The 19,409-nt window shown below is 33.0% G+C and overlaps 1 protein-coding gene across 1 annotated transcript in view; it reads left to right on the forward strand.

The window, feature by feature from the left end:
* Nucleotides 1-19,409, forward strand: part of RIMS1 (regulating synaptic membrane exocytosis 1) — a 289,231-nt gene that overhangs the window by 107,391 nt on the left and 162,431 nt on the right. The window contains exons 4-6 of the mRNA XM_034991516.1: nucleotides 12,341-12,408; nucleotides 12,948-13,058; nucleotides 15,471-15,570. Of these exons, the coding sequence (XP_034847407.1) occupies nucleotides 12,341-12,408; nucleotides 12,948-13,058; nucleotides 15,471-15,570 (279 nt within the window). The remainder of the gene's footprint in view (nucleotides 1-12,340; nucleotides 12,409-12,947; nucleotides 13,059-15,470; nucleotides 15,571-19,409) is intronic.

Genomic DNA, 19,409 nt, shown 5'->3' on the forward strand with positions numbered 1-19,409 from the left:
CCAGGCTGGAGTAATATAGTTTCTCATTTGAAAAATGAGTATTTAGTCATTAGAATATAGTTGCAACAATTAATCTAGGTTCTTTAAAAATATATTTCAAACATGAATAATATTTAGCATTTTATACCTAAAAGTAAAAGCTACTTACAGTCTTACCATATAGAAGGAAAATGAGGTTGAGTTTAGGAGATGCCTATTGACGGACTCTTTGATTTTTAAATGAGTTAAAGTATATATAAAATAAATATGTCCTTCAGCCATCAAAAAGAATGAAATCTTGCCATTTGCAACAATATGGATAGAACTAGAGGGTATTATGCTAAGCAAAATAAGTCAGTCAGAGAAAGACAAATACCGTATGATTTCACTCATATTTGGAATTTAAGAAACAGAACAGATGAACATAGCGGAAGGGAAGGAAAAATAAAACAAAATAAAAACAGAGAGGGAGGCAAACCATAAGGGACTCTTTAACTCTGGGAAGTAAACAGGGTTGCTGGAGGGGAGGTGGGTGGGGGATGGGATAATCTGGTGATGGGCATTAAGGAGGGCACTTGATGTAATGAGCACTGGGTGTTATATGCAACTGATGAATCACTAAATTCTACCCCTAAAACTAATAATACACTATATGTTAACTAAATTGAATTTAAATAAAATAAAATAATCTTTATATTTTGGGAAAGATTAAGGTAAACTGATTTTTTCTTACTATTGGAACTATTATAATCACACTAATAATTTGATATTTCTCATGGGTTTCATCCATTTTTCCAGCTCATTCTTGCTGTGGTCAGTAAGACACTCTAACTAAAATTTGGGTTGGTATATATCAAAATCACGTGCAGTGTAATGATCTTATGTTATTGTTAAAATCATTGGAGTTATTCAATTAATCTTAAATGTGCTCATATTTATTAGGAGAAATTACTTAAAGATATTTACTGTCTTTGTGAGTGAAATCACTATGTCTTAATCAGGAAAGGTTTGTTATAGATTTATAAAATTTGCATTAGAGAACACGTGAAAAATCATTATTCTTAACATTGTTGAAATAGCAACTTAATCTTTTTTCATAAAAGAGTTCAAAGAATAATTGACAGATTTAATGTCACTAAAAATTTTAAATATCAGTTATAAACAGTATTCAGTTTCAGTTTTTTTCACCAAATAGTTGTTAATCTTAAAATTTAATTCAGTTCATTACCATCCCCTAGAAAAGAGTTTTGTTTGCTTTGCTCTTACTTTAAAAAGGCATTAATTTTTATTAAGAATATTTAGAAGATATTTCAGCCACTCCGTGTGTAGGATATTTTGCAAAGAAAAATTAACTCTTGTACTGCATTTACAAAATGTCAAGAAATAGAATGTTCAAAGGGAGAAAATAAGAATTACTATTTATCATTCATTGAATCCTTAATTTAATACATCATAAATCTAAAGCAGTATTTGATAAACAGTTACTGCATGTCTGTTTTTTGTTGCTTTTATGAGTAATGATTTAATTTTGGAATGGTGAAAACTCAGCCTCAAGTCCCTAATTCTTGATAACTGAGTTTTCCGATGTGCCAAATATTTGCCAACCAGCTGGTTGTTATTGATGCTATTTGTTTATGTTATTTTAATTAAAATCTTTTTCATCAGTGTTATATATTACTCTATCATTTTTAGTTTTAAATAAACCAAGAAAGCTGAAAAGGAGATTTCATTCTGTTTTCTTAAAAGTTTATAAGCCACAAAGTAGTTTTTTTGGTTGTTGCTGAATGGATATTGTTTTAACATCAGTAATGTTGCCCATTAGTACTGCTATGTTCATAGTGCTACTCAAGTATCACAGTGTTGAGGGCAGGTATACCCTTAACCAGTTTGTTTGATTTAAGTTTGTTTGTTTTTGAATTTCCCTGTCCCTTTCCTTGTGAATTCTTACTGCTGTCAATGTGCTTTCCTTACCAACAAAATGCGTCTTCAGTGGTCCTGGAGAGTTGAATAACAGAAAAACTCAGGATTGTGAATGTAAACTTAGTGGGGATCTAGTGGGTTTTTGGAAGAATAAAGTCTAGGAGCTCAGATTTGTGATGTTATTTATTTATTGCTAAATTAGAAGCCCTTTTTCACTTGCTTTTCATTCTCTGGCAAGATTTCCAAATAGATAATTTGCTGAGATAACTTGCTGTCTTCTGAATTCTGCTGTTTAAGCCATGGATAAGCGAACACCTGTACATCAATTGCATTTTAGTTGTTTCTCATTGCATCAAAGGTATTTTGAGATTGATGGATGGAAGATTCTATATTTTAATGAAAACAGTTATAATAAATACGTTAAAATTGTTTTGTGCATATTCATTTAATTTTATTTTAATTCCTGCTTTAAAGTCTACCTTAATATCAAAAGTGACTTAAGGTACCTACCAAAACGTAAAAACATAGCCATATGAAATAAGTTAAAAATATGTAGAAAAAATTGGTAAGGAAAAATACGGGAAGAAAATTAGGCTGCAGATTTAACCATGAACATTCTAACACACGTGCTTTGAGAAAAGTACCATCAGTTATAAAACTTCAGCTTCCATAACATGAAAATAAACCAGTTAAGTGCACACTCATTTTTCCTGATACTGATACCAAACAGGTTTCTTTTGTATAGTTTCACAGAGAAGATAATCATCATCAGAGCATGACCCATATGAATAACATCATTACCATGATCCATATAGTCATATGTTGAAAGACAATATATGAAAAGAACTGTGGAGACAGGGAGGGGAAAGGGACTATATGGAAATGTCATGTAGGCCAGGTGCATGGTTGTGTGATGCTCTGGATTAATTCAGAGTTAGATTTTTGAATATCTAAGTTGACTACTGCATATCCCTTACAGAGACCTCTGTAGATACTATTGCTTTAAGATAAAACATTTCAAAAATATTGAGAAACGTTGTATTCCAAAATATATTCTCTCTGAAGTGCCCTTGGGAGTAGTTCATTGCTGCTAGGTAATTGTGGAATCATGGATTTAAACAGCCAGCACACTGGGCATGGGATTGCCTTACATTCCTGAGTAGAAGGCCATCCCATTCTTCTCACGAGAGCACCTTTGACCCAGCCAAGAAACCATACTGGGCTCTTTAAGTCAAGGCCAGTGAGACTTCTGATTTTTTAAAGTAACAGTTTTTGTTATGAAAATGTTATCTAAGATGAAGCTATTTTGAAATTATTATACTGGAAACATAATTTTAGACTCATTTATCCAGCCCTTAAATATTTAGGAACTCTGGAAGAGAAGTCCTTTCTTGAGTCAGTAGGCTAATCTTTGACCAACCTTAACATAGCTTGCTTTATAAAAATAAGTGTATGTGTGATCTAAATGCATTGTGAATATTGCTCCCTCCTTTTGTGCTTTCTCTTGCCTGATTTATCTTCCATCAGATGGAGTTTGAGTAGAGTTGAAAACTTTATACATTCTGACCACTTTGGCACTGTGACAGAGATTTAGATAGTGACCTTGCAATATTTTGCAACCTGGTTTCCTGTGGCTATAATTTGAAAGTTTGTGATATGGATACTTCACATTTTTCTCTAGAACAATGTTGTGGCATAAAATGTTATCAAAATTTCCCACTGCCAGTACAGGAATTTCCAACCTAAAAAAAAAGTCCTTTTTTTTTTTTTTTTAAGATTTTATTTATTTATTTGACAGAGAGAGACACAGCAAGAGAGAGAGAGAGAACACAAGCAGGGGGGAGTGGGAGAGGAAGAAGCAGGCTTCCCACTGAGCAGGGAGCCTGATGCGATGCAGGGCTCGATCCCAGGACCCTGGGATCATGACCTGAGCCAAAGGCAGACGCTTAACGACTGAGCCACCCAGGCACCCAAAAAGTCCTTTAATATATCTGTAAACTGTTTGCTTGAATAGCTAAAATAAAACAAGCAAATAAAAAACAAAATAAAACAGAAGGGGGGGAACCCAAAATTTACAGTAACTTTCTTTGATTGAGCTCTGGTCTTAAACATCTGTTTGTATTACCAAAAATGTTTGCTAGAGTATATTTATTTCCTATTATTTTATAACTTTACTACATATTTTTAAATGATATGCAGTATCAGTCCCTCATAAGTACTTCCATTTTGTTCTGTGTGCCCTTGGAATTCATCTTTATCATCATCTATTATTCTTGTTATTTATATCACTGAAACTGTGATAATGTATCAATCTGTATTTTTTCATTTCCATGTCTTTGGGATGTAGAGGCAGGCAGAAGTTGATTTGACATTCAAAATTATTATTGCAGATTAATATTGTTTTGCTCGTGTTGTCGGGGTGTGAGGTCTGGATAAAGACTAACATTTTCCTTTATCTAAGATATTTACATCTAGAGTGCTTTCTTGTAATGTTTCTGCTGTGAACTTGCCCAGCGCGACAGTTTCTTAAACCTGTGGTTAACATCCAGTCCCCAAACAATGAAAATGTATAAACCCCGATTTTTTCCACAGGGTTTCCTGGCTGGTTATTCCGAGGCTTTGCACGTGACAACCTGTTCTCCCACGTGAATGGAATACTCAGTCTCAATGTGGAAGCCTGGTCAGTTGGAAAGTTGCAGTAAAATATTTCCCTCCTGTGTGCAGCACTTCCAAAATTCTTATTTATGTAGAGTCATTGTGTTAGAAAAAAGAAAAAAAGTTTCCCTAAGTTTGTTAGTTTTGTGCTTTGCTATCCAGGGTACTTTACTCTTGTATATTTAGATTCTGAGAAAGAAATTTGTCAGTCATTAGGCCTCAAACCATATTTACACATGAAATTTATTCCTCTCTAAGCTATTATATGTAGACATCTTTTTGCCCTGTCATCTTAGGCTTTTCTTTAGATACATTTTTACTGTCATTTAATATAGATAATAAATACAGCCTGGTTTAGATTTCCTGAAGACCATGAACATCCTTATTATTCTAAGGCACAAAGGTGTGTGTGCGAGTATGCGTGTGTGGTTTTTTTGTTGTTGTTCAGAACTTTCAGGAATTTTAATTAATCAACTTCTTCTGAGGCCTGCAGCATCAGGTCAGTGCAGAGATGAATAAGGATGTAATCGCGCACCATGGTGTTTTGGAAGTGTTTCTGAACTCTGAAACTTCGTATAGTCTCAAAAATCTATATACTTTTCAAAACTAGGAAAAATTAAGCTGATGACCAATGTTAACTATCTCAAATAGCTTTTTACTTAATGTCTTTTAGCTTACTTAAAGCAAATCCACAAAATTTTCTGTGCTTTTCCAAAACCCTATCATTCAGGGTGACTCTAACACATATATAAGCCTGTAGTTATTTCCTTAAGACCATCTTTCTTATTATTTATATGATTTGGCTAGGAATATAAACTGAAAAAAGGAATCTTAAGTTAGGATGCTTATAACCTATTAGCATATAAATATTAAAATGTATTACATAGCTAATGTCTATACCTAATAATTTTTAAGGTATAATACAAGCTGGTTTCAAGGAAACATTTTCAAGGATATCTTGCATCATAAGAAAAAAAGATGAAAGGATATGATAGGCTACTTGTTTTGTGATACAGAGTAATCCAGTCACAAATATTTTGCTGATAGATGTGTGTTTTATTCCCCCACATTAAAACATGATTGTATAAAGAAGAAAGGACAAAATACCTATTTTTACATTTAGGGTTACATTGTGCATTCTGATCAAATTAATTACTTCACAGTCCAGATATTTTTAGTTAAGGGTTAATCTGTATATTTAATATATATCACCTGACTATACTATAAAAACAACCATTTTCTTAATACCTTAGGCTCCCCTTGGCTTTATGGAAATTAACAGGAAGATGTATGTTACTTTTTCTATATATGATGGCCCTTTTCCTCATCCTGTAGCAATTGGGATTAAAGAAATATTCATTCATTCTGAACACTTGAGCATCGGTTTTACACCAAGCCAATTAATAATTTCTGTAAACAAAGTGTCTATAACATTTTTCTAAACCTGTTTCAGAGCATACTTTGCAGAGATTACTGATACTATGTATATTTTAGTTCCAATAGCTAATTAACTATAAATGTGATCTCTAACATCTATGATTTCATATTCCTAATTCCAGTTGTGTAGTTATATGATAAAATCTATTTCTGAAGTCCTTTATAATTTACAAAGCTGGCATATCTCATTTAATCCTCATGAAACTTTTGCAAGAAAGTGGCATTATCCCCATTTTATAGAGGAGGACAAGGTTTATAGAGATGAAGGGATATTATCAAGAATGTGGCAGAGTTAGGAATAGAGTCACAAATCTCTAATGTCAAGTAAAATGCTCTTTTTATACAAAAGCTGGTTTTTATGTTTTATAAGAAAAAACATAATTATTAGTTTCAGATAAGACATAACACTGTTAAAAGGTGGATTAAAATACAATGAGGTTCACTGATTATTCAAGTTTTCAAATAAGTAAACTGTGGGGGCAGTTTCTTAATTTTTTCCTGGCATTAGAATTGACAGAGGTATTTATCAGTGTTATTACTGGAAATACTTTTTAGTATATATTTTTACACTGTAATGACAACTTGCATTTCTGTGGTACTCCTAGTTTGTAAAGCAATTTCATGTGCTTTATCTCACACTACCCTTACAAGAGCAATGGAATGCTATAGGAGTTACCTCTGAAGTCGAGGGATTATCGGAAAGCCTGAGCTCAGAGTTCAGTCAGAAGTGTCGATTCTGAGTTCCACATCACTGCTTTGTAGAATTGTGTGGTCATAGAGTTGGTGTTCCATTAGCACTCAAATTCACCAAAAAGGACACATAATATCCAGAAAAGTACCAGCTCCACCAAATATGCTCATGAAATTCTCGATCAGCTACCAAGCCTCTGTTCCATGCCCTAGCCGTATTCAACAGAGATGGCACCACAGGCCCTTACACAAATATCACCTTTTTTTGGAGGTAGTTCAACTATGGAGGTTCTACTGAGTATAAACGTTTCTGAATACAAATGTCTTTGGCACCTCATTAACTTAATATGTTATGCGTAATATGCATCATAGTGGATGCATTTACTTGAGCCATCAGACTTATATACCCGAGAGACAATTGATGGTGCTCTCATAGAAACAGAGCACATTGCTAACAAAGGGGATTTTTGAAAGTGAAATTTCCAACAAGCATTTAGAGAACAGCTACTCTAGTGAATCTGTACAGGCTGGATATAATATAATTCTTCCAGCAAATGGCACCGTGTGTGTGTGTGTCTCCTGGGTCAAAACCAGAATTTAGAATTTATATCACTTATAATTTTTGAAGAGGTTCTTGCTGAAGACCAGTGGTTTGGAGATGCCTCTAGCTTGCCTCAAGGGACACAAATTCCTTGATTATGCAGCATTTGCTGTCAAATTGTGGAGTGAGCATTAGTGTGTATATTGAATGAAATTACCAAAAAGTGGTTGAGGAACAATGTTTTTACTATTCTGGGGACGTAGACTGATAGTAATTCAGTAGTGAATGATAATCTATTGATTTTGCATACACATAGTATTTATATTTATTTATAGGCTTTAATGTTTCACTGATTATATGATTCATGATTAAATTTAGCAAGTATATCTTCCCATTTTATTTTAATGCCTGGATTCTAAGACCTATTAAATAATATTTGTTTCTTATCCCTGATTGCTAATTTAACTTAAGTAAAATTAGGCTTTCTGTGACTTTGCTGTACTGAATAGCAAATTATGGCTTATTTATTTCAAAGTTAGCTCCCCTATAATTTTTAATTTAGGGGTGGGAGCAGACACTTGACTTTTGTAGGCATGGGACTATCTGAAATAGTTATTTCAAAATGGTATTTTCATTATATTAATCAAAAGTTAAGATTTCTTTTCTCAGTTCTTAGACTTTGGATTTTAATTCCTATCTATGAAAAGAAGGCCCTCGTTAAATATTAAAATGAGTTAAAATGTATAAAGTTTTTACCACATTATAACCAAAGCAATACTTATTAATTCATGTGTGTTGACCATGGTACTCAGTATAAAAAATACCCTACCTTGTCTCAAATTAAAAACGCATTCTTAGAACTTGAGTTGGTTTTAGTGTGCACACTGCATGTCTATTCAACATGAATGTCTATTCAAAAAACATATTTTTACCAAGTATTTTGTCTATGTGCTATGTTATAATAAAGTATATGAAGACTTATTTAATTTTAATTAGTCCCAACATACCTCCTACTATAGAGGATAAACAGAAATAAAAGAGGGAAACAGTTTAAGAGGTATAGGAAATATCTGGTAAAGATGATTCTACTGATTTTTGGTCTATGACTTTTATAATTTCTTTGGATACCAACAATCTGCACTATATAGGAAGAATAATTTTCTTTGAGATGACAAGTAGCACAGTTATCTGTGAGTCAGTCTTGGAATCAGTTTCAGTCCCATCTTTTATCACCATTCATTATAATGAGGTAAAAAATATGCTGTATATTTCTTCTGCAAATGGAAAAGAAGTCCAAATTGTCTAATACTTAAATGCTTTGGTGTAGATAATCTTTCCTTTACTACCTACACATTAGATACACATTCCACTTGGTCAAGTGTAATTATCATGTAAATTGTTAGATATTTATTGTGTGAAATCAGACTTATGTTTTTCTCTTTACAGTTTTAATATATTCATGTGCAGTCATGCATCTGTATGATTTAGAAAGCATTTTTGTTCAAATGACTTTGGTCTTATTGGAATCCATTGTGCTTTGGCATTAAATATCACAAGATAGAAAATTTTAAATAATAGAATGCATGTTTACACATTGTTACATTCTCTAATTATAATGGCCTGGGTTAGGAAAAGCTAGTTTTCTTTACAGAAGGCCCAGGAGTCCTTTAGCTGACTTTTATTCATACAGTGAAAGTTGTGTGCTTATTCATTAGGTTTAATTAACTACTTTTTCATAAGGGATAGGATAATTGTCTGTTTTTAAAGTCTTAACAAAAAAATACTCAAAATTATAATACTTCATTGAACTTTGGCTGTTTTGAACTTGAGCCATTTCAGTAGACTCAAGTATCTGATATATTCCCTGGATCTAAATTAATGATAATAGCAAATTTGTTCCTTTAATATAGTTATACTGAATATTAGAACCAAAATGGTTTTATATTAAGTCCATAAGAAAATACCCTGAATTTATCATTTTGTAGCCATGCTACTTGGAAATCAATCTCTTTAATGACCTGTTAGAAAAATAATAAAAGGAAAATGATTTATATTAATGAAATACTAGATTCTGAATATTTTAGGAGAAAGTTTTATTGAGTGTTGCTTAGTCCATTAATTATAGAGAAATGTGACTTATAAAGACAAATTACAGTGCTTAAAAAGTCAATAATATCTTTAAAATTTAGTAATTACATGGAAAGAAGAAAAATAAGTTTAAAGCTACATATTTATATTTTAGAATTTATTTTTCCTAAGTCTTTAAGCAAAAATGTTATATTTTAATGGGTGATAATGAAATTTGTGGTAAGAAAACTGTTAGAAACTGTTCAGAATGCAAAGGAAGTGTAATTGTATACTAAAACATACACAAATGTTATTGTATACTAAAATATTGAATGCCCTCTTAATTTACATTTAGTAGCAATTTCTAGTAGATATCAACAATTCTGTGTATGACCAAAATTATCCCGTCTTAAACCAATTAAATTAGACTCTCCATTTAAGATTATTATTATACAAAGCTTATAGATGGTAGGATACCATTACTTGAAGGCATTGTTTTTATAATAAAGTGTGCTCAGTATCATCACCAAAATGTACCAGAAACATCAGCTTTTGGTCCTTTGTATATAAAGAGCACTTTTGGCACAGGGGATATTCATCAGATATGTATAACCAGATTTACTTAGGACAAGGAGAGTGAAACACAGGGTTGAACTCCACCGTACAAGGAATTGGTGCATGAGCCAGAGAATGATCCTAACAAGAAGTATAGTTTTTAAGATCTAAGTTATTGAAGAATACAAAATACTTCCCTTGAAGTCTTTAAAATGGGATGGATTTTGTCATTTTTTTAACTCAGAGACTTTTCAGAGCAGCTCAGCTTTCAACTTCATGACTAATTTTCTTCTTTAAGCCCCACAAATCCCAGTGATTCTGTGAATTTGTCACAGTATTTCAGAATGAGTCAGCATTTAAGAAGTCAACAGACTTTCTTACTCCTACATATATGAAATTTTAGGGAAAAAGCTTTATGAATTGTTATAATCTTTTGAATGATATTTGTAGTTACTACTTAAAAGTACTTACAATTTTATTTTATGATATATAGTTTTTCTTTCAAGAGGAGCAGTGTCATAATACTAAGGACAAAGCAACTTTAAAACTAAGTATGTGGGCAGGGGATGGGCAAAATGAGTGAAGCAGAGTGGGAGATACAGGCTTCCAGTTATGGAATGAATAAGTCATGGGTATTAGAGGTACTCATAGGGAATATAATCAATAATATTATAATAGTGTTGTATGGTAACCAATGGTAGCTACACTTGTGGTGAGCACAGCATAATATAGAGAGATGTTGAATCACTATGTTGTATGTGTAAAACTAATGTTAACATTGCCTGTCAGGTCTATTCAAAGAAAAAAAATTAATAAAAAAAACCATGAAGTTTTACAAACAGTAAAAATAAAGGGGGGGAAAACTGTCCTTTTACAACTTTCCTTATATTCCATTAACTGAGGTGGCCCAGAAGAAGAGTAGAAATCTATAATCTTTGGCACCAAGCCATCTATACATTTTAAAGTATGTGATTTTGAAAGAGATATGGACTCTGTCTGAAACAGAAACAGAATATAGTTTCTGCTAATGCAGTTTCTCACATTCATCCCTTCCCAGAATATACTATCATGTACATGACATATTTGAAGAACATTTTAGTTTTTATTGCACTATGTATAACATTTTCCTTCAGCTTTTCTAAGATATTATTTAAAAGGAAAAGGGAAGCAACTACTAAGAAACTTAGGTGTATGGATTTTTTATGAGTACAGATTTTAAACATTTTTACATTTCCTATCACATTTCTTTTATGGTGCCTGAATCGGCCATGCCTGTATTCTACATACAATTCTTTGCTTATGACCTTCACAGATACCAGCCAAATGCATTTTTCCAACACTCAGCTAGATAGCCCACTGTTAGTTGGCATGCTTGACTCACTTTCTTAATATTTTTCTTTCAAGATCCATCAGGAGAAAAATTTTCATTGATCTAATCTAATATTTAAAATGTAAAAGGTCATTTATTCTCACGTTCACCCATGCTGTCCTTTCTCCTATGCAAATACTAAAAGCACTGCTGCTTTCCATTAATTTTTTTCTTTTTTTCTCAGGTGCTTTCTTTAGTATTTTATTTTTAAGCCAAAAAAATCAAAATTAAAGGTTCATAAATTCATGCTTACAAAATGAGGATTTTTAAAGTTTTTTAAAGTCTTTATGGCTTTAGTAAAATTAAATTTTTTGTTCGTTGTATTGTACTATTGCTCAGAGTTTTTTTTTTCCCCAAGATTTTATTTATTTGACAGAGAGAGACACAGTGAGAGAGGGAACACAAGCAGGGGGAGTGGGAGAGGGAGAAGCAGGCTTCCCGCGGAGCAGGGAGCCCGATGCGGGGCTCGATCCCAGGACCCTGGGATCATGACCTGAGCTGAAGGCAGATGCCTAACCGACTGAGCCACCCAGGCGCCCTGCTCAGAGTTATTCTTGATACTTAATTTATTCAACACTGTGTGCTAAAATGTATGCCCTATTGTCAGCTGATGAGGGAAGAGGATAGAGACCAGAGATTGATTTTGAAAGGCTATGATATAGTTATATATCGTATATCATATATAGATAGATGATAGATGATAGACAGATAGATACAGATATAGAAGAGGAGAAAGAGAGACACTTAAGTTTTAATATTTATTTCAGTTCAATGAATACAATTTTTGCCAGTATCACTAGATGGCAGGCTGTGGCTTGGTATGGTTAGTCTTTTGAGGGAAGGTGGAGTGGGTTAATCCAGTTCTTTCAGTACTTTTTATGTGTGTTTTTAGACTGATTTATGAGAATAAAAAGTAGTATGTAGTATTAAGTGCATTTGTAACACACATTCATTGCAAGGATTCGGGTCACAACCTTTGCAATACAAGGGTGTATCATTCTGGGATGTACACACTCAAGATTATGATATTCATAACCCTTTACTTTATAGACTGAAGAAGTCATACTTAAAATGATGTATTCTCCACTTTAAATCATTGCACTTTTCGTTTTTTTCCTGTGGTGCAGGCGATTTGGATTATTACTGGTTGGATCCTGCCACGTGGCATAGCCGGGAAACATCGCCTATTAGTTCGGTAAGCTTTCTGGGAAGTGAAAGTTTGGAGCTTAGGGACGATATGTGCAGTTCATTGTCCTATGTTTGATATGTGATAGATGGCAATCTTATTCAATTTCATTATACATTTTAAGAGAGAAAATACTCATTTCATTTAAGGCAGTGCAACTTAGAAGAGAAGTAAAAAGCAATTATTAAATGATGACTATATATAAATGATATTATTTGGTTCATGACATCAACATTAACAACAACTCAAAATACAGAATCAGTTTTCCTTATAAAAGCAGATATAGTTTAAATTTCAATTTATTTCAGAACAATTTTTTAGACATTTTCTTAGTTGCTGACTACTTTTAGAACTATTTAGTTTAAGAGTCTACTACAAATAAAATGTAGCTTCAATGCAAATTGTTGTAAGCCTAGGGTAGAACCCACCAGAACAAAGAATTCCCTCCAGAGTGTCTTTAACTGAGGAAATCACATCATGCTACAACCAATAACTGTGTGTTTATAGGAAAGAAAACATCTTTTTTAACTTTATTCATGTTCTAATAGCATCCTGTAACGTGGCAACCATCTAAAGAGGGGGACCGATTAATTGGACGTGTTATTCTTAACAAGAGAACAACCATGCCCAAAGAATCAGGTGCATTACTGGGTCTGAAAGTAAGTATGCTGGTTTAAAGTGTTTCTTAAGGCTGGATTACAGTATGGGTTACATTCAACAAAGTTTCTGACAATGATTTTTAAATATCTTCCTTTCTTCTCTGAAATAAAGTCCTCCTAGTGAATATATCTTGTTAATATATTGATATCTTATGGTAGATCTAGTGTTTTTATCTGGGTTAATATTTTAAAATCATTTTATTAATATGGCATACAGGTGTGTTAGGAAACTGCCATAAAAAAGAGGAAAATAAAGAATTTTTATCTGAGTATAAAGTTCAAGGATGATTTTTACATTAAAAAGTTTTAATGTATGGTAGTAAAATTAGATAATGTAAACTGCATAATTTTATTGTATCTTGACAAGCAACATAAAACATCATTAAAGAGATTGTTTCCTAAGTACAATAGAATTTATGGTAATACCAAGAGAGTAAAATGTATCTTTAAAAAAAATTAACTGACTTCCAACAGATAAATGAAAAACTAATTAATTGCAAAAGCTTATGTTTTATTATAGGAAAAAATATACATACACATTTTGTTTTATTGTGTGTGCATGTGTGTGTTAAATCACGTGGTTTTATTTGCTTTCAGAAACTTAGAGAAGCATCCAAAGATGGGCTTTAAAACTATTTACCAAGATATTGTATTATATTTGTGTGATAGTTTGACCTCTTCAAAACCATTGACTGTTAATCCCACTAAAACCTCTCTTCAGTTAATGCACTTAATAATATCACCTTATTGGTTATTGCCATTAATTTCTCTTGCTATGAGATAATTCTGATCACCTCCACTAATGGGCATGTCCTAAAGAATTGTGGATCAACTTCAAGCTTTGAGAATATGCCTTGTACTTTTAATTATACATACTTAGCACCTGCATTGGGAGAAATTAAACTTAGAAACTTTCAGATGTATTTAATTTTAGTTACAATGGAAAAACCAGGTAAACCTGTTAAATATTCAGTAATATAACAAAGACTTCAAGAGTTAGATTAAAATACATATATATTTCAGATGAAATCATTCAGATGATCAGTGGCAAGGATAAACTTAGACTGTTACTCATTGTACCATAATAAATTGCTTCCCCAAAGTAGCCTATTCTTGGTCTGAATCCACAGTCTTTATGTCTTAGACCTATATTCTACTAAAGTTATACACAAGAGATAACTGATGTAACAATGGGGCATTATGTGCATATAGAACTATAATTCAAATGGTAGGTATGAATTTTGAGGATAAAGAAAAATGAAACGTAATGTAAACTGTGTCCCACACTTCTGTAGGGAAGTAGGGAAGACCTAGCACTTGTTTTGTAAGGATATACATTACTCATGGTCCCCCTGCGTTGTTAGGTCAATATAAGTAATCAGTACATGAACTTCGTTAGGACACATGGTCATCTCAAATATAATGAGATGTTTTCTTTTTAAAACTACACTGCTGGAGGGGGGTGGGGGGATGGGTTAACCTGGTGATGGGTATTAAGGAGGGCACGTATTGAATGGAAGCACTGGGTGTTATACACAAACAATAAATCATGGAACACTACATCAAAAACTAATAATGTAATATATGGTGACTAACATAACATAATAAAATAAAATTAAAAAAATAAAAACTACACTGCCATTCCATGGGGTGCCTGGGCTGCTCAGTTGGTTAAGTGTCTGACTATTTTTGCTTTTTGGTTTTTTTGTTTTTAAGATTTTTTTTATTTATTTGAGAGAGAGAGGAAGAACAGGGGCAGGGGCAGAGGCAGGGGCAGGGGCAGAGGGAGAAGTAGACTCCCGCTGAGCAGGGAGCCTGCCACAGCTTGATCCCAGGACCCATCCCAAGACCCATCCCAGGATCCATCCCAGGACCCCGGGATCCCAATCTGAGCCCAAGGCAGCCGCTTAACCAACTGAGCCACCCAGGTGCCCCAAATGTCTGACTCTTGATCTAAGCTCAGGTCTTGATCTCAGGATCGTGAGTTCAAGCCCTGTGTTGGGGGCCTACTAAAAACAACAACAACAACAACAACAACAACATACTGTTCCTCATTTAGTCAAAAATATATTTCAGGGGGCGCCTGGGTGGCTCAGTCGTTAAGTGTCTGCCTTCGGCTCAGGTCGTTATCCCAGAGTCCTGGGATCGAGCCCTGCATCGGGCTCCCTGCTCGGCGGGAAGCCTGCTTCTCCCTCTCCCACTCCCCTTGCTTGTGTTCCTGCTCTCACTGTGTCTCTCTCTGTCAAAAAATAAATAAAATCTTTAAAAATATATATATATATATTTCAGTTTATTAATATACCTACACTCAATCCTAAATACATTGTAAAAGACTGTAGGAGTAATTCCTCAAAGTAATAAACTTATGTTTTGTTATGAGTCTTGGGAACTTATAAATTTATTATTATCCAGGTTGTTGGAGGGAAAATGACTGACTTAGGACGCCTTGGTGCCTTCATCACCAAAGTAAAGAAGGGTAGCCTTGCAGATGTAGTTGGACACTTAAGAGCAGGTAAAGTTTCTTTTTAACATTTAAACAGTGTGTACTCTTTGCATGAATTGGTGGTTTTCAATTTGGGGTAAGTTATATATAAGTCAGTTAAATAACTAATTTTAGTGCATGAATAAAGACTTTTCCCTGGTGTGGGTATTTACTGATTGCAATAATAGGCAATGATACATCAGTAGCAGTTTAGAGGAGTAAGTTTAGGAATCTTTTTTTATTTGTGTAAAAATAAATAGATAAAAATACTACAGGATTCCTAGTTTATGTAGATGGCTTCATAATGTTGCTACAAAAATCCAAAACAATTTAGTCTCATAGAAAAAATAATATCACTAATTCTTTAGTTATACTTCTTTATATTTTAAGGTGTTATAATTACTAAAGTTTTTCACAATGGTCCCAAAACACTTATCAGTAGTAGTTTTTAGTAAAATACAACCATAATCACATTTCTTACACAGATGATGTAATAAAATATTTGTTAATTTAATTGTGGCATGTATTGTACTCATGCAGATGTGCTACTTCTTGGTATTTGGAAATTTACCTAATGTTGCTCTGTAACCTTAACATGATACAATAAAATCATTTAATATGTTCAGATATACCATATTCAGTAGCGACATACTTTGAAATCTATTCTTGTTAAATTGTTTACTCTTCATTTTAGTTAAAATCATATTAACATATTTTTTCTGGTTTACTTCACAGTTTAGTAGAAATCTTTTGGTTGGAGTGTCTGCTTATGCATTTGAAAGACAATTACAATGAAAACAGAGAAAGCTGAACTGTAGAATTGAGGATTAATAACCCATAGCACATAGAAAGAGAACATTTCTAGGCTGTTTTCAGTTTTTATACCTTAAGATTGTAATTACTGAGACTTTTAGAAAAGTGTTCTATAACTGTTAAAGACATTTTTGTTGTAATTGACTACCAGGGTATTGGTTCAAAATCATTTAGGTTTTTTCTTTGATAGAGACTTCCTACGCAGGTGTTGTATAGGGAGAAAATCCAAATCAGAGATTTTTCTCCATCTGTAATACATACAGCTTTGAAAATGTATAGGGGTACAGTACACTGTTGTTTACTATCAGGGACTACTTATAAGAAAATAACTCAATCAGAAGTGACTGTGTCAATAAACTGAGTCTTTGCTTGTTCAAAGACTAAAAAATCAGCCTTAGAAAGTTTGTGAATCCCTTTAAAAAAAGTATAATAATCCCTTGAATCATGTAATGCTCTAATGTAACTATAGGAATCTGAATTTGCAGATCAGTTTATAAACATAATGGCTTTTGATTTTGTCTTTGTATTTTAATACAAGATTATGTAAGAGAGTCCGTGAAGGGGTTTTTCTCTATAAATAACCCTTAGTGATAAATTTCACTTATTTATCACCCTTAATGTGCCTAGAGCCTGAGAAACTTAAATCTAAAATCTTAAAAGCTCAGCTTAAATAAGTATAAAACATACAAGTGGACTTTTCACTTCAAGCAATTGATGCATTTGAAAAAAGCATTTTAATAAATTTGATCATATATTCTGTTTGATATACATTATAATTTAAGGATGATCTTTCTTCTGTTTGCATATAGGCATCATTGGCCTATACAGTGCTGTGTTTACTAGCATGACCTTTGTGCAGCATTTGCACTGTTGCTTTAATCTTGCCATAACTTTCTCTACTGCTTCTTCCCCTTAAGTCCATGCACTGTGCCACTACTTGGCTTAATTATCAAAAACACAAAGCTGACACTGACATGCTCCTTATTAAAGCCCCTCCCTGTCTCCCCATCATCATCTGCTTACGTCAAAGCTCTGTAGCTCTGTCCTCTGCTAACTGTTCCAGCCACTTCCATTACCATTCACCTTACCTTCTGCCATGGCAGTCTGCCTACAGGTCGCTGGCAAGCTGTCCATCTCTAAGACCTAGTCCATGCCTCTTGTCTACCTGTTTGCTTCTCTGCTCTGTGCTCTGCGTGTTGAAATCCTTTCCATCCTTCAAAACACATCTACAGTTGCCTTAATTCTAAAATGTTTCCTGATATCTCACCTGGAACAGTAACTAATTACTCTCTCCCTAGCACTTACCTGGCTGTACTTCTGTTCCTCAGATGAACTCCTATCATTGCATATAGCACTTTAGTAAAGACAGTTATTCCTCTATTTCTCCCCCACCAAATGTAAGGACAGAGGAAATCTCCTTTTCATCTTTGCATCATCATAATCTACATCCCTGCCTGAAGAGATTATCCACATGAAAATAAATATTGTTTAAAAAAAAACCACCTTCTAGTTTAGGAGGTATTGATTTGTAAATAAACACATGTATTAAGTTAATATGGTATTAAAAGTTATGCTTCCAGGTTGCTGTCTATAAAGAGAATTTTATAATTCAGTGCTTTTGCAAAATGTTGACTGCAACTCATTACTGGGTAGTTACATTAATTTAATGGTTTGTATCCATTTAAAAAAAATGAACTAGAACATGATAGAGTAAGAGATATCAGGGTAAGTATTGTTTCAGAAAATATTTTTTCATATACACACATACATATATATATATACTCACATGATGTAAACTTCATTTCTTTTCTTGGTCAAACACATTTAAAAGACTGAATATATTTTAAATTTATAATTATATTTTATTTCCTTTTTTAACAGCGAAATACATTCATTGCCTATTTAAAAAACCTTGCTGGGTAACTTCTTAGGTCAAACTTTTAGAAGTCATTTAACTGTTGATACTAACCATGCTCTTACAAACCAAAGCAGCATCATATGCTTTTCAAATATTTATTTTTTATTTTTGAGTAAGCCAGCATTTGGGAAAAAATACTTTAAAATAGTTCTAGCAAAACAACTTTTTTCTACTTCCTTTTGCAGACCTACCTAAAAAAACAAAGATTTCATGCTTACAATTAGCTTTCATATGTATAATGGTCATATTGATTCATCAGTTCAACATATATTTACTTAGCTACTAAAATGTTACAGGCACTGAGAGTAACAAAATGAGCAGAAACAAAACAAATTAAGACACCTCAAAGTATCCTTGAGGTTGGGATATTTCAGCAGAGCCTACCATTGTGAATTGAAGGGTACTGTGCAGAGAACCATTTGGGATCTAAAACTGCTCTAAATATTCATGAAAAATAATTTTTCCCAAATGATCTATGGTAAAATATCTAGTTAAAATATCAACAATAAGTATTAGCTCATGTATTTTAACATCATATTACTCTCCTTGATTAATCTTAGGATATTTAACAAATTAATGAGTACTCTATTAATTTTTTATTATAAAAATATTTCCTAATTTTACTTTAATGCTCACAATATATATTATGTATAGAATGTGTGTGTTATGAACATCTGGAAGTGGGTTAACTGTCATGCAACGGTTCTACATCTGCTTGCTTTGTAACTTTGCCATAGCTACCTGCGTTGCCCTATGGGTATGAACTCAAATCCTTTCATGCATTTTTATTCTGTTGTGTGTTTGGTGAAGACAATGAAGCATGACTTATAATTGGAAAATTCATGCTAATAAATGTTAATTGCTATTTCAACCAAAAACAAAGCAGGATTTATGCAGAGTTCAATAAGGATCTTTCACATACAGAGCCGCCTGCATTTATTATATGGAGGACATGCTGCTAATTATTATTTTTTAATGTTTCCAAATAGGCTGTGCTAATTCCATCCCATAGCATGAGATTATTTTTTATATTATTTCTGGTATATTTCAAAAGATAAAGGTAGTTTTGTATTGTACTGTTTCCTGTGACCAGTAATATTCTATGGGGGAAAGAAAAAGAAAAAAAAAAAAAAAAAGG

The sequence above is a fragment of the Mirounga leonina genome, unplaced genomic scaffold, assembly GCF_011800145.1.
Source record: "Mirounga leonina isolate KUSES-001 unplaced genomic scaffold, KU_Mleo_1.0 Mir_53, whole genome shotgun sequence".
Lineage (NCBI taxonomy): Eukaryota > Metazoa > Chordata > Mammalia > Carnivora > Phocidae > Mirounga > Mirounga leonina.